The following is a 24,535-nucleotide window of genomic DNA, read 5'->3' on the forward strand; positions in this document are numbered from 1 at the left end:
CTACTACTCTTGATTCCTCTAAGAACTCTTTATTGTTCTCAGATTTATCTATTCTTCATGGCATCATGCTCATATTTTACTCTTAGGTCTCACTGAAAACATTTTTTTGACATTCTCTTAAGTTTTCTACAGCAATTCTGTTCCAGTGGAAAATATTTATATGATTTTTCTATGTGGAGTTTGATTTTTCACTTCGATGAGATCTATGAAATACTGATTTTTATTATGCTTCCAGATATTTCCATTGCTTTCTAATTCATATCAACATAACTCATAACTGTTCATGTTAATAGTTATTCTAACTTACCTATCAGTTGACTTACTACTCACACGTGTCATTAGTTAGGCTGACAGTCAAGACTTCCCTTAACAGAAAGTTCGCACTCACAGGGTTTGCTTATTAGCTTCCTACTACTACTATAAAAAACTACCACAACCCTAGGGCTTAAATTTGCACAAACTTATGATCTTAGTTTTGGAGGTTAGCAGACTGAAACGGGTCTCACAAGACCAAAATCAAGATATTAGCAGGGTTGTGTTCTTTCTGAAGTCTCTAATCCCTTAGAACATATTCAAATCTCTATTTGACTGTGATCTCCTGCCTCTCTCTTCCACATTTAAAGAACCTGCACAATTGGTTACACTGCTGCTGCTGCTGCTAAGATGCTTCAGTCGTGTCCGACTCTGTGCGACCCCATAGACGGAAGCCCACCAGGCTCCCCCGTCCCTGGGATTCTCCAGGCAAGAACACCGGAGTGGATTGCCATTTCCTTCTCCAATGCATGAAAGTGAAAAGTGAAAGTGAAGTTGCTCAGTCGTGCCCAACTCGTAGCAACCCCATGGACCTCAGCCCACCAGGCTCCTCTGTCCATGGGATTTTCCAGGCAAGAGTACTGGAGTGGGGTGCCATTGCCTTCTCCGTTGGTTACTCTGGGCCCATCCAAATAATCCAGGATACTTTAAGGTGAGATGATTAACAACTTTTATTCCCTTTGCCATGTAATACAACACATTCACAGGTTCCAAGGATTAGGACTTGAACATCTTATTCTACATTCCCTACAGGTGGCTTTAAATTTAGGTGGCCGGTCAGGTCTTCCCTGTGTAGCAACGCAGATAGGTTGGCAGGTAGCTCTGGGAGTTGGAGAACATGATGGGTTCTCTTTTGGGTTCAGGTTCAAGATCTGCTCCCTTTGAACAAGTACACAGTAAGTGAGCAGAGGTGACTAGCTCCTCAGAGATAGATAGCTCTAGGATCTAGTGGGCTGGCAGGAGCTTTACCAACCCAGCCCCAGCGCATCACACAAAAGATGTGGGCAGGTCTGATGTGCTTCTCCTTGTCTTCCTACTGTTGTACAAGAAAGGGCTACTGGGAGGAAAGCAGCCAGGCTGGGTTCTCCCCCACACCACTTTCAAATTGTCCTGCTTTTTTGGAAACTTAAGTCTTCAGGCACATTAGCGTCCACCTCTCTGATGTCCAGAGGGGAGATGACATTTTTGTTGTTGTTGTTATACCTTATTGTTGTTATTCTGCTTTTTTCATTTGCTGAGTCATGTCAGCAGGAGGTTGTAAGATTACAAGGGTGAAATTTAGGCTTGGTTCAACATTTGGCTGCGTTCCCCTCCCTGCTGCTATTCACCCCTCAGCCCTGTCCTCAAGTAGGTTTAAACCAAGATGGGTCATTAAAGAAGAGATGCCAAGTGGTTCCACTTGTACAGGACAGAGCAGTCAGATTCATGCAGTCAGAGAGTAGAAGGTGGTTGTCAGGGGCTGGGAGGAGGGGGAAATGGGAAATTACTAATGAAGGGTCATAATTTTTTCATTGAACAGGATAGATAAGTTCTGGAGATCAGGGATACAACATTTTACCTATAATCAGCAATACTGTATTATACACTTAAGACTTTGTTTAGGGGGTAGATTTCACCTTGAATAGTTCTTGTCAGAATAAAACAAAATTTGTAAAAAAGTAAAGTAGTGAAATCTAGTCTTAAAAACATTTCAAGACTGCCTCCAAAAAACATATGTTTAAAAGAAAAAAAGACCTCTTTAATTTATACCACCCCTCCAAAAAAAAAAACCCAAAAAAACCAGGTTTAAATATAGCTTTTAAAGGAACATATTCTAATTCAGTAGATTTGGGGGTGGGGGCAGGACCTGGGAATCATATTTTGAATATCTTTATCCTCAATTCTGATGCACAGCTACAAAAGAACCACTGATTTAAAGTTAGGCACAATGATATTTTGAATTTATGTTAGGAAATAAAGTAAACCCCATAAACATTTGTTTTGATCTGTCCCCTGACCAATGTGACCCTAAAATAAAGAATTCAAAGGCTCAGTACTATACTAATAGAGGAAAAAGCCATATAGAAATGTAAATAAATGCAAAGAATTTACTATTTATTATATAAATTATAAATTTATAATTTATTATTATTAATTAAATTGATTATTTATTAAAATGTGAAGAACTAACCTGTCACACCCACAATTTCGGAGAACTTTTTCTTCTTTCCCCCCAAATACAGATTGAAATGTAGTGTGGGAGGGAGAAGAATACTTAGGATTTGAAGCCTAAAGTGCCGGGAAGGAGGGCTGTTTTGCAAAATCCTTTCGTACCTCTTTAGTATTTTCCAGTTGACAAAGTGTTGTCACTGATATTGCTTCACTGATCCTCGCAATGAAACAGAGAGCTCAGCCGGAAAGGCAGACAGGGAATCCAGGCTCAGAGAAAAGCCACATTCATTGCCTAGGGTGCTACAAGGCTGAACCTGTCTTCAAACTTCATTCTGCTTCTCTAGCTTTTTCTCTGTCATACCATGGCATTCACAGTGGGACAAAGACGATACCTGCTCCCCAGCTTTTCCTTACACCCTTAATTAAGATGGCTCTGCTCTCTGCAGGGCCTGCCCCTGGAGGTCGGTACCTGGGCAGCAGCGGCCACCTCGTAGCCGTCAGGGTTCATGGACGGCATGATGTGGATGCGCGTGTCCTCCACCAGCCGGACGATGCGCTGGTTCCTGTTGCGGAACTCCTCACACAGGAACTCCGACAGCTGCAGCAGCAGCTCACGGCCTAGCACCTCATTGCCGTGCATATTCCCCACGTACTTGACTTCCGGTTCCACTGCAAGTGAGAGAAACACACGCAGGAAGAAGATGGGGAACGCTAGTAAGTGCTGCTGATTCTTAACCGTGCCAAGGGACACTTTCCTTCTTTTTCAGTAATGAATAAAAGAAAACCTCTTGTTTGCAGGAGGAGAAGGGGACGACAGAGGATGATGGCTGGATGGCATCACTGACTCGATGGACGTGAGTCTGAGTGAACTCCAGGAGTTGGTGATGGACAGGGAGGCCTGGCGTGCTGCGATTCATGGGGTCACAAAGAGTTGGACACGACTGAGCGACTGAACTGAACTGAACTGTTTCTGTTAGGTCTTTTCCAATAACCCCTGAGCCCTCTTTGAATAAACTGTAACTACAAATGCTACAACAATTCATGCCAGCGATAATAATGTCTACTATTTGTTAAAACAATACTGTGCACTAGGCATTTATGTTATTGCTAATCTTCACAGAAAATCTGTAAAGTCGCCATTATTAGCTTCAGGATGAGGGTGTGGGGTATGGAAGAGGTTAAGTAACTTGTCTGAGGTCATCTGGCTGATTAACAATGGAGGTCAAAGCCCAGAGGTAGCTTAATGCTTCTCAGAGACAAACTTTTTCAGGATAAGGATGGTGCTTTTCCAAGATCTGCTAGCCTAGACTCCTCTAGGCTATAGCATAACAGTTCCTAATTGTACCAGTTAAAAATATAATTTTCCTGGTACTCAGGAAACTAAAATCTCCCCTTCACATCTGAGAATGCTGTGTCTTGAGGCACAGAGTAGGAAGGAGTCTATGTTTGTCTCATTCCTTAGTCTTTTCTTTGGCTATGTTAACTGTGCAACTGAAGTAAGAATTGAGGTCATTAAAAGAGCCTCTGCTGCTGCTAAGTCGCTTCAGTCATGTCCGACTCTGTGCGACCCCCATAGACGGCAGCCCACCAGGCTCCCTTGTCCCTGGGATTCTCCAGGCAAGAACACTGGAGTGGGTTGCCATTTCCTTCTCCAAAAGAGCCTGTAGAATCACTTAAAGAAAATCATTCCTGCCCCACTTTTAAAAGGAAGGAAGGAGAAAAGCTCTAGCCAAGTGATTTCCCTTCCACCTAACGCTCTCCTGCCTCCAGGCCTTTTCTGATTCTATGCCTCTTCATCTCCACATTTCCACGTCTTCCTCACTGTCCTTCTAGGCTCAAATGCTCCTTATTCCATGAAACCAACTTCGATTCTCCTTGCTGGGAGTGAATTCACTGTTAAACTTCTCTTTCATTGTACTTACCACTTTCTACTCTGAACTTCTACTTTAATTTTGCACACGTCCTATTTTCTTTACTGGACGTGGCCCTTGCAATATATGCCATTTTAAATTTTCTTTAGGACACAATCCATTGCTATTTATCTTAGCAAAGCTACAGCAGTCTTTCCCAAAGGAATGTCTATAACCCCTACGGATTGTGTAGTGGATTTTCTATCAAGTGCATTCTTTAATCTTAGTGTATTTATTTGCTCTTATCATGTCTTTCCTACTTTTCTTGGTGTTAGAAAGTGAATGTCGCTCAGTCATGTCCGACTCTTTGCAACCCCATGGACTATACAGTCCATGAAATTCTCTAGGCCAGAATACTGGAATGGGTAGCCTTTCTCTTCTCCAGGGGATCTTTCCAACCCAGGGATCGAACACAGGTCTCCTGCATTGCAGGCAGATTCTTTACCAGCTGAGACACAAGGGAGGCTCTTCTTGGTGTTATCGCTTATTTTAGGAAAGGATAGTGATAGCAGATGGCAGGTAGTATTTTTCAACATCCTTGTTCATTAAAGTAAAATTTGGAAAATCTATTTTAGTCCCCTCCAATATTATTTATTTAAAAAATATTATATATGTGTGTGTATATATATAATACATATATATTTTTAACTTCCGTGAAATCCAAAAGTTTGGAACCACTGCCTTGTAGAACCTAGCATAGTGCCCTGCTCTGAGTAGGTGCTCAATATAAAATTCTTTTGTCTCTACTTTCCATATATCCAGAATGCAACCATTTCTCCCAACAGCCCCTGCCATCATTTTGGTACAAGCCCTGACACCTGCATACCTGGATTATTACCATAAATATCCTACTTGAACTCCCTGTATCAGCCTAGCCTTGCAACTCTATTCTCCTGAGTCAGTGGTTGGCAAAATTTCCCTGTAAAGGACCAGACAGGAAATCCTTTAGGGTTCCAGGGCTATATTGTCTTCATTGCAGCTACTCAATGCTTCCAGTGAAAGCAGACATGGAGAATACAGAAACAAATGGGTGTGACTGTATTTCAGTGAAATTTAATTTACCAAAACAGGTAGCGGGCCCTCAAGACTCTAGTTTGCCCACCCTTGTTCTGAGTGATCTTTCAAAAATTTTAGTCAGGTCATCTCTCTCCTCTGCTTAAAACTCTCCAAAGGCTTCAACTTCACTCAGAGCAAAAGGCAAAATTTTTGAACAGGCCTGTAAGGCCTCACGTGATCTCCTCCTGCCCCCTGAGCCCCGACAGCTCTGCACTGACTTGCTTTCCCGTGGTTCTCTCTGCTGGGGCCACAGGGGCCTCCTTGGTGTTCCTCACACATGCCAAGCACACTCCTGCTCCTGCCTCTGTGCAGCACTTTCATCCCTGATATCAGTATGGCACCTCCATCATGTGCTCAAAAGTCACCTCAAAGGAAAAGCTTTTCCTAAAAAGAAACACCCCTCGCCTACTCAATCCACAATCCTCCATGATTCCCCATCTCTCCTTCCTGGTTTCTTTTTCTCAACAGCACTAATTTCAGCTGATACATTTATTTAGTTACCTATTTATTGCCAGTCTTATCCCACTAGAATTAAGATCCTGGGAGCAGAGTCTTCGTTTTATTCTCCATGCTATATTCAGAGTCTACCAAAATGCTTGCACTCAGTAGGTTATCAGTAATATTTGTGGATTAATTAAGGAATGGATGAAAGGAATGAATGGATGGACAGCTAACAGGGCATCAGAGAAAATAGGGATCAGTGAGATAGAATAGTATAAAAAGCTTCAGGAAAGGCCTTGAATGCTAGAAATAAGGGGGCTTAAGAAAGGGGCACAGAATGAAGGGCTAAGCCTACAATGCTCATTAGCATCCACAAGCTTCCGAAATAAACATGCAACCTGAGTAAAAGAAGGGTGTTTGCTATGCAAGTGTATCTTCAAAGCAAGGCCCTGGTCATCAGCTAATCACGAAGCCTTCCTTGAGTCAGGCTCCCCACCCCTCACACACCTCCCTCGACTGACCACATAATATTCTGAAGCTGTCATGGATTGTAAGATTGCCACCCAATGGGTGTTGGGTGCCACCCATGTGTGTAAGATTGCCATTGAAGGTTTTTAAGCAAGGGAGTGAGGTGATTATGTCAATAATTTGGCCATCTAGCATCTGTGTCTTAAATGCAGGGTTTAGAGAGTGGTGGCTGTTAGGAGTTAGGAGAACAGTTGGGAGCCCAGTGCAATCACTTAGGCAGGTTGTGATGTAATATGGGCTAAGCTGAGGGGTGTGGAAGTGGAGAGGAAGAGAGACTGAAAGAGGAAATGGTGTATCTGCATGTCACAGTTGCTGGTAGGTAAAGCAGCAAAAGCACTGAGAAATTAGAGACAACTTAAATGCCTATCAATAAATGAACTGTTAAGTACAACCATACAACCGTGGAATATTATGCAGCTGAAAATGATAATGCAGATCTACATTTCCAGACATGTATGCTATTCATCAAAGACTAGGAAATGAGAAAAGCAGATATAGTAGGATTCCATCTTCATTTTAAAAATGCAAAGAAGAAAGTCTGCAAGGAGATACAACAATATGTTAACAATGGTCATCTCTGAGTGGTGAGATTATGGATAAGGGTTTTTCCTTATCTAATTTCTATTTTAATCCAAACATGGATTGCTTTTATAATAGTAACAAATAATAAATAATGCAATAAATACAATGAATAACCCAGACCTCAGATTTTCTCCAGGATCCCAGACTCTGATTACACTGTCATTCCACAAAGAGCTATCCCTAAACTCTTCCAAGTTTCCTGGCAGCACCAGAAGAGTTAATTGTTTCTCCAGAGGCATTGGATAGGGAAAGGCAGGACAGAAATAGCAAGCAAGGAAGAAGGGAGGGAAGGGGAGTGCAGGAGGGATGGGAAGGGAGCAGGGAAGAAGACTCACTCTTTTTTTTTTTTTTTTTTTGAAGACTCACTCTTTTACCGTTAAGGTCTTGAGCAAACAGAACCCAAACAGGAGCAGCAGACAGGAGCTTGAATTGGGGTTGCAGCTCTCCAGAGGTTGGGCCAGCTTGAGGGCTAAGTAAGGAAATACTTAGCATAGGCTGGGGAAGTGGTGATACTGCACAGGTAGAGGGTCCATGGACCTTCCCAGAAACCACCCCAGTTACTGGATTTGGAAGGCAAGGGTCCTGCCCCCACACACTTTAAGACACACGCTCAGGGCTTACAGGGTTCGTGGATTCCAGGGTAGTCGCTGAATTCCAGCACGTAGAGGTGTCTCCCCTTCACACTGCGCCCAATGCTGTAAACCCGAGTGATGTGGGGACATTCGTTGTGCACCTTGTACAGCATCCGCACGAGGTCATCATAGCGGTGGTGGCGAAAGGTCACTGGGGCAACCAACTTGAAGAGAAGGAGGTGGAGGAAGATTGAGACCAGGTCTGACATCTTGCTGGGCTTTTTCAGAGACTAAATAGGCCCTGCTTCTCCCAGTAACCAGTCAAAATCCAAGGGCCAATAACCAGCTCTTCCTGTTTCCCGCTAGTAAACACCAGTGTGACAGCACCTGGGAAGAAAGTTCAGAATTGTCTGTCCAAAGCCAGAAATGATTTCTGTAGCTCTGGAATAGGCACTTGTCTCCCCTCCCCCCATTTCTCTGCCTCTCCTAATCCATGAAAACCTTTTGAAAGGTTTTTGCTGTTCCCCAGATTGGGTCGTTTCACTGATTCTAGTTTACTGATTAACAGGACTGTAAACAGGCTTCAATAAATAGCTGCTTATAACCCTTTGATTCCCAGAGAATTTTGAGAAGCTTGGCCTATATTACAATATAGGGAAGGGTATTAAAATAGAACGCTTATCCTTTTTATCCATTCTACATCCTATCTTTCTGAAGTACAGCTGTGTCTTGTCCCTTTTTCCCTCAAAAATCTTTCAACAAATGCCAATGAGAAAATGAAAAAGTGAGCCACATTTTGAGAGAAAACAGTTGCCAATCATGTATCTGACAATATATCCAGAATAAATCAAGAATTCTTACAACCCAGTAATAAAACTAACCCAATTTAAAAGTGGGCAAAAGATCTGAATAGACATTTTACTAAAGTAGATACATGAATGACTAATGAGCACATTAAAGATGTTCAACATTATTGGTCACTAAGGAAATGCAACTTAAAATCACAAGGAGATACCATATTACACCCACATCTAGTGGCTATAATCAAAAAGACATAATAACAAGTGTTGCTGAGAACAAGGAGAAACTAGAACCCTCATACATTGCCAATGGGAATATAAACGGTGCAGCCACTTTGGAAAACAGTTTGCAGTTTCTTAAAGGTTTAAATATATACTTACTATACAAAACCTTTGAGAACTAACACCCAAAAAAGATGTCCTTTTCATCATAGGGGACTGGAATGCAAAAGAGGGAAGTCAAGAAACACCTGGAGTAACAGGCAAATTTGGCCTTGGAGTATAGAACGAAGCAGGGCAAAGACTGATAGAGTTTTGCCAAGAAAATGCACTGGTCATAACAAACACCCTCTTCCAACAACACAAGAGAAGACTGTATACATGGACATCACCAGAGGGTCAACACCAAAATCAGATTGATTATATTCTTTGCAGCCAAAGATGGAGAAGCTCTATACAGTCAACAAAAACAAGACCAGGAGCTGACTGCGGCTCAGACCATGAACTCCTTATTGCCAAATTCAGACTTAAATTGAAGAAAGTAGGGAAAACCACTAGACCATTCAGGTATGACCTAAATCAAATCCCTTATGATTATACAGTGGAAGTGAGAAATAGATTTAAGGGCCTAGATCTGATAGATACAGTGCCTGATGAACTATGGAATGAGGTTCGTGACATTGTACAGGAGACAGGGATCAAGACCATCCCCATGGAAAAGAAATGCAAAAAAGCAAAATGGCTGTCTGGGGAGGCCTTACAAATAGCTGTTAAAAGAAGAGAAGTGAAAAGCAAAGGAGAAAAGGAAAGATATAAGCATCTGAATGCAGAGTTCCAAAGAATAGCAAGGAGAGATAAGAAAGCCTTCCTCAGCGATCAATGCAAAGAAATAGAGGAAAACAACAGAATGGGAAAGACTAGAGATCTCTTCAAGAAAATCAGAGATACCAAAGGAACATTTCATGCAAAGATGAGCTCGATAAAAGACAGAAATGGTATGGACCTAACAGAAGCAGAAGATATTAAGAAGAGATGGCAAGAATACACAGAAGAACTGTACAAAAAAGATCTTCACGACCCAGATAATCACAATGGTGTCATCACTGACCTAGAGCCAGACATCCTGGAATGTGAAGTCAAGTGGGCCTTAGAAAGCATCACTACGAACAAAGCTAGTGGAGGTGATGGAATTCCAGTTGAGCTATTCCAAATCCTGAAAGATGATGCTGTGAAAGTGGTGCACTCAATATGCCAGCAAATTTGGAAAACTCAGCAGTGGCCACAGGACTGGAAAAGGTCCATTTTCATTCCAATCCCAAAGAAAGGCAATGCCAAAGAATGCTCAAACTACCGCACAATTGCACTCATCTCACATGCTAGTAAAGTAATGCTCAAAATTCTCCAAGTCAGGCTTCAGCAATATGTGAACCGTGAACTTCCTGATGTTCAAGCTGGTTTTAGAAAAGGCAGAGGAACCAGAGATCAAATTGCCAACATCCGCTGGATCATGGAAAAAGCAAGAGAGTTCCAGAAAAACACCTATTTCTGCTTTATTGACTATGCCAAAGCCTTTGACTGTGTGGATCACAATAAACTGTGGAAAATTCTGAAAGAGATGGGAATACCAGAACACCTGATCTGCCTCTTGAGAAATTTGTATGCAGGTCAGGAAGCAACAGTTAGAACTGGACATGGAACAACAGACTGGTTCCAAATAGGAAAAGGAGTACGTCAAGGCTGTATATTGTCACCCTGTTTATTTAACTTATATGCAGAGTACATCATGAGAAACGCTGGGCTGGAAGGAGCACAAGCTGGAATCAAGATTGCCAGGAGAAATATCAATAACCTCAGATATGCAGATGACACCACCCTTATGGCAGAAAGTGAAGAGAAACTCAAAAGCCTCTTGATGAAAGTGAAAGAGGAGAGTGAAAAAGTTGGCTTAAAGCTCAACATTCAGAAAAAGAGGATCATGGCATCCAGTCCCACCACTTCATGGGAAATAGATGGGGAAACAGTGGAAACAGTGTCAGACTTTATTTTTCTGGGCTCCAAAATCACTGCAGATGGTGATTGCAGCCATGAAATTAAAAGACGCTTACTCCTTGGAAGGAAGGTTATGAGTAACCTAGATAGCATATTCAAAAGCAGAGACATTACTTTGCCAACAAAGGTTCGTCTAGTCAAGGCTATGGTTTTTCCAGTGGTCATGTATGGATGTGAGAGTTGGACTGTGAAGAAAGCTGAGTGCCGAAGAATTGATGCTTTTGAACTGTGGTGTTGGAGAAGACTCTTGAGAGTCCCTCGAACTGCAAGGAGATCCAACCAGTCCATTCTAAAGGAGATCAGTCCTGGGTATTCTTTGGAAGGAATGATGCTAAAGCTGAAACTCCAGTATCTTGGCCACCTCATGCAAAGAGTTGACTCATTGGAAAAGACTCTTGATGCTGGGAGGGATTGGGGGCAGGAGGAGAAGGGGACGACAGAGGATGAGATGGTTGGATGGCATCACTGACTCAATGGACGTGAGTTTGAGTGAACTCCGAGAGTTAGTGATAGACAGGGAGGCCTGGTGAGCAACAATTCATGGGGTCGCAAAGAGTCGGACACAACTGAGCAACTGAATTGAACTGAACTGAACTGATAAAACCCAGCAAATGTCCTCCTAGATTATCTACTCAAAAGAAATAAAAACATATATCCACACAAAAACTAGTATGTGAAGGTTCAAAGCAGTATTATTTATGATAGAAAAGTAGAAACAATCCAAATATCCATTAACTAATGAATGAACAAACAAAATATGGCATATCCATACAATGGAATATCATTTGACAATGAAAAGGAACTAAGCACTGATACATTATACAAGATGGATGAACCTTAAAAATATTATGTTTAGTGAAAGAAGACACAAAAGATCACATATTATATGATTCAATTCATATGAGATGTTTAGAAAAGACAAACATATAGAGTTTGTAAAGTAAACTAGAAGTTGGCTAGGGCTAAGAGTAAAAATGCAGAGTGACTCTAAATGGGCACAAGGTTTCTCCTGGTGATAGAAGTGTTCTAAAATTAGATTGTGGGGAATGTACAGCTCTGTAAATATACTAAAATGCACAGAATTGTAAACAGGAAGTAGATGAATTTTATGATATACAAATTGTGTCTCAATAAAGCTGCTTTTAAAAAAGAAAAAAAGTAATTAAGTACAGCTCCCCAAAAGTTAACTATAAATTTGCCATACAAGACAACAATTCCACTCCTGGGTACCTACTCAATACAACAAAGACTTGTACACAAGAATAGTCATAGCAGCCTTATTCATAATGACCATGAAAGTGGAAACTACTCAAAGGTCCATCAACTGGTGGATAAATAGAATGTGATAGGTACATTGATACAATTATACACTGCTGCTGCTACTGCTAAGTTACTTCAGTCGTGTCTGACTCTGTGCAACCCCATAGACGGCAGCCCATCAGGCTCCCCCGTCCCTGGGATTCTCCAGGCAAGAACACTGGAGTGGGTTGCCATTTCCTTCTTCAATGCATGAAAGTGAAAAGTGAAAGTGAAGTCGCTCAGTCATGTCTGACCCTCAGCAACCCCATGGACTGCAGCCCTCCAGGCTCCTCCGTCCATGGGATTTTCCAGGCAAGAGTACTGGAGTAGTTCAGCAATAAAAATAAAATATTAATATACATGCTATAACATGGATGGACTTCAAAAACATTATGCTAACTGAAAGCAGCCAACACAGAAAACCCACTTGTTGTTATGATTCCATTTACATGAAATGCTCTGCAAAAGTAAACCTACAGAGGAAAGGTAAAAGAGTGACTGCCAGGGCTGGGAGTGGGAACGGAGATTCACTGTAAGTGGGCCTGAGGGACCTTGTTGGAGGAATGAGGATATTCTAAAACTGGGTGATGGTCGCATAATTTGGTAAATTTACTAGAAATCATTGAATTGCACCCTTAGAATGGGTGAATTTTATGGTATGTAAACTATACTTTGATAAAGTTCTGTTTTTTGTTTTTTAAAAAAGCAAAGTCTCAATGAATCTCCACGCACCAGAGTGTAAAATCCAAATGCTTCTGCCAGGTTTTCAACTCATCCCAACTGTGACCTCACCCCAGAGCAGCCCACCACCCTGCCTGCTGTCTTCTGATCATGTCCTCATCACTTGACTTCCTGCTTTTGCTTACGCTGTTTCCCCAGGTAACTTAACTCAGCTCCAAACCCCAGGTCTTCTTCACTTCCCCTTGCAGTTACTGTTACCATCAGTCTTTGTCCTCCAGTCTTACAACTTTGCCTGTTGTGCACTTATCCACCAGGCTAGGTGTTAGGACAGAGGGCAGCCCGGCCCCACCCCCCACCCCCCACCCCCTGGGATGAGCATCAGCCTCAAGCAACCGGCCTGGCACAGGAGCACATTTGGTGATGAATGATCAGACCCACTATTGACTTTTCCTCTTGCATCCTGCTGTTCTGCCCTCAGCAAACTTTCTCCAGGAAATTCTATGCTTTTATAGCCTGTCTGTAAAGCTAGCTATTAACTCTTGGACATATTGGTTGAATAAACTAAGCCAGGCCAATCTGGCCCACAGAGAGTCTAGAGAGTTGGCTCAAGATAAGGACCAAGTCAGTAGTACTACAGAGTAAAAAAACCACAGGATTTTGCATCCACTGTTAAAACCCCATAATATTCTGATGAGATCCTGACACCACAGGTAGTGAGAACAGGCATCGAGAGAGAAGGATGAAAGCATGTCGCTGACGCTGTTACACATTAAGCCCCTGATCGAGGACTGATGAAACACAATTTACAGTTTAAGGCAGGACAAGAAAAAATTGAACGTCAAATTCTGTTTGTTTGGGCCTCTCCCTCCCTCGTCAGGTGCAGTGTGCATCCGCATTATACATTAACCAGAGCTCCTCAAAGGTGGGCCTGCTCTACAGTACAGATCATTTGTTTTTTTTTTCTTTCTTCTGACAGCTAGCAACACAACTTCTTAAAAGAACAGTTCTTGCCCAGCTCTGTAGGGGGTCATGAGGACTTGCTGATGCTTACTTTGCTTGTGTCTATCTGGACTGTGTGTCCTGGGTGAATTGTATGTAAAATATCAGTATGTCATTTTGACGTATGATCTTTTGTCTCGAAATTGTATAGGACTGTGCCTTCTACTTCTAGCAGGTGGAACAGTTCTCAGAGCTCTCTAAGAATCTGCTTCCTGGGTTACAATCTTCAATCCTTTCTAAGAATCTGCTTCCTGGGTTACATTTGAATAAAATCCTCCCTTCCCTCACCCTTAACTTGATAGTCAATTGAATTTGTCAACAGGACAGTACCTGTCACTACTGAAGGCTTGACTCAGTGCTCCCTAGATAACCCTAAATTGTTCCTCTGCAGAAGAATTTCCATTTCTCTGGTAAATGTGTCTACAGTTCTTAAGGTGATCTCATCCATGCTAAACAAATGGCTCTCGTTGAACTACAAGCAAGGGTCAGCAGGGCTGCGTTCTTTTCTGGAGGCTCCAGGAGAGAATGTTTTTAGGAGAGAATGTTCTTAGATGTTTTTAGAATGTTTTCCAGGAGAGAATGCTCCAAGCTTTTATAGTTTTTAGAGGCTGCTTGCATTCCTTGGCTTATGGCTTTTTCCTTCATCTTCAAAGCCAGGAACGGCCCACTGAGTCTTTCTCCCATCTCATCACTCTGACTCTGACCCTCTTGCCTTCCTCAGGACACTTGGGATTATACTGGGCCCACCTGGATAATCCCTCCATCTCAAGATCAGCTGATAGCAAACTTAATTCTATCCACAAACTTCATTCTCCCTTGCCATATAACATAACACATTCACAGGTTCCTGAGATCAGGATGTGGATCCACTTGGGGGCCATTATTATACCTATCACAGGAAGATACAGGACTCTGATCTGACCCAACATCCACATATCCTCCAGCAAGCCATCCCTGATCCTCCAAAACCAGGTTAGGGGACCTGCTCGATGGCCCATGGGTTATGTCCATCACTCCTCCCCTAGGGTTGCGCTTGCTCACTAGTCTGTATCTTTGAGAAGAGTAACTGCCTTTTTCACTCTTGATTATCTGTCTCTTCACTAGAATGTAAGCACCACATGGTCAAGAATCTTTGTTTTATTCTATATGAAAAATGATACAAGTAAAACCTTTAGATATATACAATCCACTCATTCAATATATATGTTGAGTGAAAGAACTGTATTCCCATCACCTAACTTGGTCTCTAGCACAGAGTAGATAGATGCTTAATGCTGCTGCTGCTTGGAGATGGCAATGGCACCCCACTCCAGTACTCCCCAACTCCCAGAGCTTGCTCAAACTCATGTCCATTGAGGCTCCAGGAGAGAATGTTTTTAGGAGAGAATGTTCTTAGATGTTTTTAGAATGTTTTCCAGGAGAGAATGCTCCAGGCTTTTATAGTTTTTAGAGGCTGCTTGCATTCCTTGGCTTACGGCTTTTTCCTTCATCTTCAAAGCCAGGAATGGCCCACTTCCACACCAGGGAAGCCTGGTGTGCTGCAGTCCATGGGGTTGCAAAGAATCAGACACGACTGAGCGACTGAACTGAACTGACTGTGCAAAAGGACTCACATACATTATCTTGCCTGATTCACACAACTCATGAGGAAGGAGCTATTTTCCCTCCATCCTATACAGATGGGACACTGAGGTTATAGAAGTTCATTATTTTGCCCACAGTCAAATGGCCTAAGAGGGAGTTGAACTTGTCAAGACTAAAATTTTCTGTCTCTGCATATACTAAGGAGAATGCAACGGCACCCCACTCCAGTACTCTTGCCTGGAAAATCTCATGGATGGAGGAGCCTGGTAGGCTGCAGTCCATGGGGTCGCTAAGAGTCGGACACGACTGAGCGACTTCACTTTCACTTTTCACTTTCATGCATTGGAGAAGGAAATGGCAACCCACTCCAGTGTTCTTGCCTGGAGAATCCCAGGGACAGGGGAGCCTGGTGGGCTGACGTCTATGAGCCTGGTGGGTCACACAGAGCTGGACATGACCGAAGTGACTTAGCAGCAGCAGCAGCATATGCTAAGTGAAATAAGCCAGAGAGAAGAAGACAAATATTGTATTATCTCACTTATGTGGATTCTAAAAAAGCCATACTCATAGAAACAGAGTAAAATGGTAGTTGTCTGGAGCAGATGGGTAGGGAAAATGAGATGTTGACCAAAGGATACAAACTTCAAGCTGTAAGATGAGTAAGTTCTGGGATCGAATGTACAGCATGGTGACTATAGTTAGCGGGACTGTATTATGTATTTGAAAGTTGCTGAGAGAGTAGATCTTAAGTGTTCTCATCACCCATACACAAGTATATGAGGTGATGGAGATGTTAATTAACCCTAACATAGTAATCATTTTGCAATGTATACATGTATTAAATCACCATGTTGTATACCTTAAAAGTACACAATGTTGTATGAAAATTACACGTCAGTGAAGCTGGAAAAAAAATGTTTTTAAATACCGTATCTCTCTGATACTCCAGTTCCTTCTACTTCTGAAACTGCTTTAAGAGGCACTGTGTGCCCTCTGGCTTCAGGGCATATGATCTGGTAGTCTATGTGAAATTTCAGGGAAGGAGTGCCAGTGTCAGCCCTGAAATACAGAGGGTGTTCCCTATTTGCAACAACCCAAAGTTCATACAGGCAGGGAAGGAACATTCCTCTTCTAGAGAAAGGGCATCATCTGTTTATGTTTGTGGTAAATTTCTACCCACAATAGGAAAGGAATGCATCCCCTAATACCTAAAGTCTTGGACAGAGCTGGAGCTTTTGGGGGTTGGGGAAGGCTGCAGCAGAAAGCTCTCCTGTCTGACATCCTCCCAGCATCTTGACTCAACTCTTGGGAAATCAGCCCTGCCGAGCCTTGTTTAGGCAAATGAATCAAACTTTCCAAGCCACACCTTTGGTTATTTTAGTTTTAAAATTTCTTTCTATCCTCTAGCAGTAACTCTGAGCTTCTGCAGAGCACTCTCAATGTAATTTAAGCCTACTTAATAAATTATCAGTTGACTAGACTTATAAATGAATCAAGAGTCCAGCTCAATTCAAGTTAACAATGACTCAGAGTTATTTGAGTTTTATGGGTTAGGAGAGTATAGAGCAAAAAGGAACCTGGCCAAGCACGGAGAGTAAGGCAAGTTGGTGCTTAGGACAGATTCTTCTAATTCTTTGCCTAGAATGTTATTCTCTAAGCTCATCTTCTGATATTAGCACAACAGTGAACAACATGGGGGTTTCCCTGGTGGTTCAGTGGTAAAGAATCTGCCTACCAATGCAGGAGATGTGAGTTTGATCCCTGGGTCAGGAAGGTAACCTGCAGAAGGAAATGACAACCCACTCCAGTATTCTTGCCTGGGGAATCCCATGGACAGTGGAACCTGGCGAGCTACAGTCCATGGGGTCGCAAAGAGTCAAACACGACTTAGCGACTGAACAACAACAAACTACTCATGGAGACTTTACCCTGATATTTCACTTAAAGAGGTCTCCCCTGGTTATGCTCAGTCTTATCTCCTGTTTATTTTAATCAGAATATGTGACTTAGTTTGTAATTACCTCATTTACTTCTTTATTGTCTACTGGCTTTCTCTCCCAGTAGAAGATAAACTTGGCAAAGGCCAAAACTAATTTATCTTACTTACCATTCATCACTAAATCCCAGTATAATGTGCAGGATAAATTTTAAAATGAAGAAAGTAACATATGAACTGAGATCTGAATGCATAGATGTTAACCAGATTAAAAACAGAAGAGGAGTGTGTGTGTGTTTGGGGAGTGTTTTGAGAGGGGTGAGCCTTATTGATTCCTCCTCATCAAACTGACCCTGTGGAAATCGGCTAGGGTTCGACCTTGAATTTCTTTTCTTTATTGACACTTAATTTCAGATGCTCTCATGCGCAAATCCCACTGTAAGCTGATTACTCTCAAATTTATATCTTCTTTTATTTCTCTGAGCTCCAAAACTGCATTTCCAACTCCCTACCTCACACCTCCATGAGGATTTCTAACAGGTACCCATGCCTAAGGCCACCTACCTGCTTCTAGTTCCTGGAGCCAGAACAGAGCCTTACAGACAGAAGTTGTTATTGTTTGGTCACTAAGTCATGTCTGACTCTTTGTGATCCCATGAACTGTAGCCCACCAGGCTCCTCTGTCCATGGGATTTCACAGGCAAGTACACTGGAGTGGATTGCAATTTCCCTCTCCAGGGGATCTTTCCAACCCAGGGACCGAAGCTTCATCTCCTGCCTTGGCAGGCTGATTCTTTCCTGCTGAGCCACCAGGGAAGCCAAACTATGTCTACAAATGGCACCAACTGATGACAGGTCAACTGGATGAGGGGAAAACAATCTTGTCCCCAGGACTTCCTTATCATCTTGCCCTGTTTAATATTTCTTCAAAGTACTTATTACTATCTGATACATTATATATTTGTCTGTTTATTCTCTTCTCTCCCTATAAGGATATAAGCACCTTGTGGTCAAGAATGGATCTCTGTTATTTTCTGATGTGTTTCTAGCAACTGGACTGGGGCCTGACATGTAATAAGTTCTCACTGAATACTTGTGGAGTCAGTGAATGATTGATTACATGCTTTTACCCACATAATCCCATTTAACCTTCACCTCAATATTTCTTGAGACCATCATATTCCATTTATATATATGAAGATCTCTAAAATTTGAGGTGATTTTTCCCAGCTCACATAACGTATAGTTAAACAATCTGGAGATTAAATTAGCTGTCTGACTCTAAAGCTGGGTACTTTCCATGACACTGGAATGCCTCCACCACTTGGGCCTGGTTACATCGTGAAAACTGCCTCTAATCTGGCCTCCAGTTCTTAAGGGTAACTGAAAAATCAATCTTTCCAAAAACTTTATATGATCATGTAAACATGAGATATTTTTGTTATGAAAACAGAAAAATATAAAGATAAAAATAAGACATGACCCCCATACTCCATCAGCTAGGAATAGCCACTGTAATCAATTGGTGACAATTGATCTTATTGTGATAACTCTTAAAATCTGTTCCTTCTTCCCTTTTTAGTTTCCCCAAATTGGCAAATAGTACCATGATTAACCCAATTCCTGACACCAAAACCTAGGTGTCATCCACAAGCCCTCTCTTTATCTCATTCCCCATATCACCAAGTTATACAGACTGCCTTGAAAATATGCCTGGAAACTATTTCTCTCACCTTGATCACTGTCATCTTAGTCCAGAGGACCATATATTTCTTGCTTAGATGGTAACGATTGCCCCATCATAAGTTTCTGGTTTGGACAATGACAAAAGCCTCCTCAAATATTCTCCATTTCCAGTTGGCCCTACTAGTTTTATTCCCTACAAAGAAGCTAAAGTGTTTTAAAACATAAATTACTTTCAGAGTCAAAACATTTCAGTGATTTCCATGCTAAAATATAAATTCTTACAATGGTATTAAGGCCCAGTAAGCAACAGCCCCAAAACCCTTCTATTTTCTTAAACATGCCAAGTTTGTGTCTAGCACAGGGCCTTTACACTTGCTAGTTTTTCTGACTGGAATGCTCTTATCCTAAATGTCTGCATGCTCTTAACTTCCCTTTACATCACTTAAGTCCATACTCAAATACCACAGCCTTAGAGTGGCTGGCTCTGACCTTCCTACCTGAACTAGTCCCTGGCTGCTACCCCTTATCATTCTCTATTCCTTTACTTGATTATTCTTCATAATACTTATCCCTATCTAAAGGCAAACTATATAATTATTTGTTCCTTTTTGGGGGGTTGTATTCGCCACTAAAATGTAAGTTACATGAAGCCAAAGATTACTGTCTTCTCTTGCTTTTTCCTCTGTCTGGCCTTTTTTTTTTTTTTCTCTTCTTTTCACCTTGCCCTTAATGCTTAACATAATGTTTAACATTTACTAGGTGCTCACTAAATGTTTGTAAAGAATGAATTTGCAGATAGGCGGACAGACAAATAATTTACAAAAAAAGAGATCATAGTCTTTATGCTTTTAAAAATAAAAATTACTACACAACATGTATTTAACAGAAGAAAAAGAAGTTGAAATGAAACTGAAGGAATCACTCACCTTTAGAAAAATGTTTCTTCATAAGATGCAATATCGATGCTAGCTGTCAACTTTAATGGTTCTAGAGGGGGAAAAAACATAGAAATCATTAAGGGATGGTGATTATGTTGCTGTATTTTTTCAACCACATTTGAAGAGAAGGATAAAGAGCTTAACAGAAATATAACTGAAACTTAAATGAAATTTATTTTTTCAAGATATTAGGTTGATACCTTTTCAGAGGGCATTTATCTGGCCTTTGCAGTAAGTTTTGTTTACTTGTCAAAACCTGCCACAAAACCAAAGCTGTCAGTGTCGCTTATAAAGAGCCATGCACTCCTGGTGTTTCAAGGCTATCTTTATAATGCTTTACCTTTTTTTTAAATTTTTTCTTCCTGAACACTTCCTTTGGGCAGTTTCCTACTATTCTGCCTTCCTACTTGGTTTTCTCTAAATTCTCTGATTTTCATGTGTGTTTCCTGTCCCCAACACCTTATATCCTTTAGGATTAGATAGAAAATGCCAAATGGTTGGAGCTTTACCTCTTTCTTACATAAATGGAGTTTGGAAGTGTTAGAGAGGAAGTTAGGCATGAGTTCCTTGGAAGAAAAGTTATGACCAATCTAGCCACTCCAGTACTCTTGCCTGGAAAATCCCATGGACAGAGGAGCCTGGTAGGCTGCAGTCCATGGGGTCACGAAGAGTCGGACATGACTGAGCGACTTCACTTTCACTTTTCACTTTCATGCATTGGAGAAGGAAATGGAAACCCACTCCAGTGTTCTTGCCTGGAGAATCCCAGGGACGGGGGAGCCTGGTGGGCTGCCATCTATGGGGTCGCACAGAGTCGGACACGACTGAAGCGACTTAGCAGCAGCAGCAGCAGCAGCAGCAGACAGCATATTAAAAAGCAAAGACATCACTTTGCCAACAAAGCTCTGCCTAGTCAAGGCTATGGTTTTTCCAGTAGTCATGTATGGATGTGAGAGTTGGACTATAAAGAAAGCTGAGTGCCAAAGAATCGATGCTTTTGAACTGTGGTGTTGGAGAAGACTCTTGAGAGTCCCTTGGACTGCAAGGAGCTCCATCCAGTCCATGCTAAAGGAAATCGGTCCTGAATATTCATTGGAAGGACTGATGCTGAAGCTGAAACTCCAATACTTTGGCCACCTGATGCGAAGAGCTGACTCATTTGAAAAGACTGATGCTAGGAAAGATTGAAAGCAGGAGGAGAAGGGGAGGACAGAGGATGAGATGATTGGATGGCATCACCGACTCTATGGGCATGAGTTTGAGTAAACTCCAGGAGTTTGTGATGGACAGGGAGGCCTGGAGTGCTGCAGTCCATGGGGTCACAAAGAGCTGGACAGGACTGAGCAACTAAACTGAACTGAACAAGGAATGAGCAGTGATGGCTGGCCTGGCTGAAAAGGATGCAACCTGATCTCTAAACCCCATCCCAGACACACCCAGGAGAGCTCACAGATATGCCACAAAAATAACCACAAAGACTTTTCCAACTCCTGCACATGCATCCTACCTAGGCACAAGGGTTTCTCCAACTCTGGCACATGTGCCCTTGATGCACAGCTGTGCCCTCAAGTAACCGTAGGCAGGTAGGCACCCATTGTGTGTGTGTGCTAAGTTGTTTCAGTCGTGTCCGACTCTTCGCAACCCCATGGACTGTAGCCCACCAGGCTCCTCTGTCCATGGGATTCTTCAGGCAAGAGTACAGGAGTGGGTTGCCATGCCCTCTCCAAGGGATCTTCCAGGCCCAGGCTTCGAACCCATGTCTCTTACATCTCCTGCATTGGCAGGCGGGTTCTTTACCACCATAAGAGCCCATTAAGGGTTCAGAACGGAGAAGGCAATGGCACCCCACTCCAGTACTCTTGCCTGGAAAATCCCATGGACGGAGGAGCCTGGTGGGCTGCTGTCCGTGGGGTCGCTAAGAGTCGGACACGACTGAGCGACTTCACTTTCACTTTTCACTTTCATGCATTGGAGAAGGAAATGGCAACCCACTCCAGTGTTCTTGCCTGGAGAATCCCAGGGACGGGGGAGCCTGATGGGCTGCCGTCTATGGGGTCGCATGGAGTCAGACACAACTGAAGCGACTTAGCAGCAGCAGCAGCAGCAAGGGTTCAGAAATATTCTATACATACATACCTCTGAGTATAACAAACTGAATTATGGGAAAGACATGCACAATACAGCCTGTTGTCATATAACGTGCAACTGTCAACTGGCCTTGATGGTTCACCCATTTGCATTCCCTTTCCTGATTGGTGGCAGGTACAAGCCCTGTTTTGCACAGGGCAGAACCAAGAGAAGGATACAGGGGAGTATAAAAAGGAAAGCCAAGCTGGGTTACTGCCACTCCTCTGGGGTTGGCCCACTACCATATCTCAGGAGTGTACTATCCTCTGTCTGTTTAATAAAAGATCTGTCTGCTTGAGTGTAACTAAGGTGTAACCAGTCTGTTTCAAATCCTTACTATGATAAGACAGTCCGTCATTCCAAGGGATAGAAGCAGTGACAAGACCAGTGTTGTGTTCCTCAAACGGTCCAGGCTCCTTCTAGCTTGTTGCTCCACCTGTCTCAACACACACTTAACTTTTTGTCCCGACAGATCTTCCAGCCCCATGTTCACATTCACATTCCAGCCACCCTGCTGGTGGGAATGAGTAAATGGAATGTGCTAGATACATATTCAGCAGTAAAAAGAAGTGGAGTACTAATCCGTGCTGAGACATAGACGAACCTTGAAAACATTATGTTAAATGAGAGAAACCAATCACAAAAAAACCCCACATATTATATGATTCCATTTATATGTGGTATGTGCTTTATATCTCAAAAAAGCTCCTTAAAAAATGAAAACAAAAGCAAACCTCCCATAGTTTTACATGGCTCCCACTTATAGCTCATAGGCAGTCACGTGGTCATGCCCATTTGCAAGGGAAGCTGACAAATGTAGTCTTTATCCCAGCCAGCCAGCCATGTGCTCAGCTAGAATTCAGAGGTCCTGGTATAGCACAGGAAACTATATTCACCATGTTGTAATAACCTATAATAGAAAAGAATCTGAAAAAGAATATACATATAAAACTGAATCACTTTGTTATACACAAGAAACTAACATACAATTGCAAATCAATTATACATCAATTTAAAGAAGTCAGAGGTTCTCTTACAATAAAAATAGGACATCTGTTGCAGAACACTGACCATCACTGCATGTACTTCTCAGGAATGCGACACTTAATTTTACATAAATCAATTTCTCTGTCAAAGTCTATGTAGGAATGTATTGGCTCTGCATTCTCATATATTTTAGGTCAAAGTTCTCTTTATTTGGCACCTAACCTTCACAGTGCTGTTTTATAACTTTTTCCTTGTTAATTGAAGATGGAAATTTCTTCTTTACTTTTCCTTCTTTTATTTTGCTTTTGGTTGGTTTCAAGAGTCGGAATTTTCCAGTTGAAGAAGAAATATTTTTGAATATTCTTACCTCTAAATGCAACCCTTCTGGAGTTTCTTCGAATTTTTGGATCTAGCAGGACCTCCAGGGTTGAATCTTCACTGCTCTCTGTAAACAGGCTGTTCCTCCCAACCACATAAACTTCCCTAAGAATCCTGCCCCCCAACACACTGTCTGCTCCAGTCACATCTCACTTGTCAATAACAGTTTTGTGTAATCTGTAGAGTGTTGTGCACATGTCGGTTATTTCTCCTATTGCCTTGACTAGGACGCCTTCCCCCTTTGCCCCTTCCTCGGGGCCCTCAGGGGCAGCCCCTTGAATCTGAATGCCGCCTGTTTTCTTCCAGAGCAGTGCTTCTTGGGAAATGGCACCACCTGTTGCCCACGTTGAAAACACGGGAGCCGGTCTAAATTCTTCCTTCTCACTCACCTCCTGCGTTTACTCACCCTCGAAGCCCTCTCAGTTCTCCTTCCTGCCGATCCTCACCACGCTTCCTGCTTCTCACACTGCCACTGCGGGGCTCTGCGTCCCTGTATCCCTGCTTGGACCAGCCTTGCTGCCTGGAGCTCTCCCTCGCCGGCCGCCCACTTCACACGGGAGCACGTGTGCTCCGCCTTCAATGCAGCCACGTTGCGTCTCCGCTCGCCCCTTACCTTCAGACCCCTGATTGGTTTTCCATTCTCGTCGGTTAATTCCAAACATCTGTTCCGGAAACAAGGCCCTCCAGGACCTGGCTATCACTGCCTGTCCCACCTCTTTTCCCCAACACTCATCTTTCCTGCTGGCTTTGCCAAACACACAGCAGTCTTTCAAAAGACTGCACTTTTCCCTACCAATTTTAAAAAAATTATGGTAAAATCCACCAACATAAAAGAGTGTTTAAACAACTCTTGTCCCTCCGTTTGGAAAGTAATTCACTCCTGTTTATGTTTCAAAACCAAGTGCAGGCATCATTTTCTATAAAACTTTCCTATCATGTACCCCTGGTCTGATTTCTGTCGTTCCTTTCTTCTGTTTCCTTAGAGAGCCCTGCACACTTCTCTACAAACATAGCATGATGCTGTCATTTTTGGTTTCTCTTCTACGATTAAAACGTAAGGCCCTTAAGACCAAGGACAATATCTTGTTTCTGGATTCCCAGTCCTTAGCCTATACTCTTGGTATGTAACAGGGATTAAACAAATATTGAAGAGCAATGACAAAAAATGAACTATCCTCTCTGTATTTACATTTTGTTGACAACAGGACAGAAAATGACTAACTGAAATTCCAGAAACCCAGGCTCTTCCATATGCCCCCACTAACCCTGCTTATCTCCACTAACTCTGCTTGTTCCCACT

The 24,535-nt window shown here is 42.4% G+C and overlaps 1 protein-coding gene across 4 annotated transcripts in view; it reads right to left on the reverse strand.

The window, feature by feature from the left end:
- Positions 1-23,766, reverse strand: part of CPN1 (carboxypeptidase N subunit 1) — a 49,558-nt gene extending 25,792 nt beyond the window's left edge. For 3 of the 4 annotated variants that reach the window (XM_061403092.1, XM_061403089.1, XM_061403093.1), the window contains exons 1-2: positions 7,602-8,075; positions 2,933-3,132 (exon numbers count right to left, since the gene is read on the reverse strand). In XM_061403092.1, the coding sequence (XP_061259076.1) occupies positions 2,933-3,132; positions 7,602-7,821 (420 nt within the window). In that variant the 5' untranslated portion in view covers positions 7,822-8,075. Of the gene's footprint in view, positions 1-2,932; positions 3,133-7,601; positions 8,076-19,731; positions 19,793-23,641 lie in introns of those variants that run through there. The other variant, XM_061403091.1, reaches the window with a different exon arrangement.
- Positions 23,767-24,535: the final 769 nt, after the last annotated feature.

The sequence above is a fragment of the Bos javanicus genome, chromosome 26 (genome assembly GCF_032452875.1).
Source record: "Bos javanicus breed banteng chromosome 26, ARS-OSU_banteng_1.0, whole genome shotgun sequence".
In the NCBI taxonomy this organism is placed as follows: domain Eukaryota; kingdom Metazoa; phylum Chordata; class Mammalia; order Artiodactyla; family Bovidae; genus Bos; species Bos javanicus.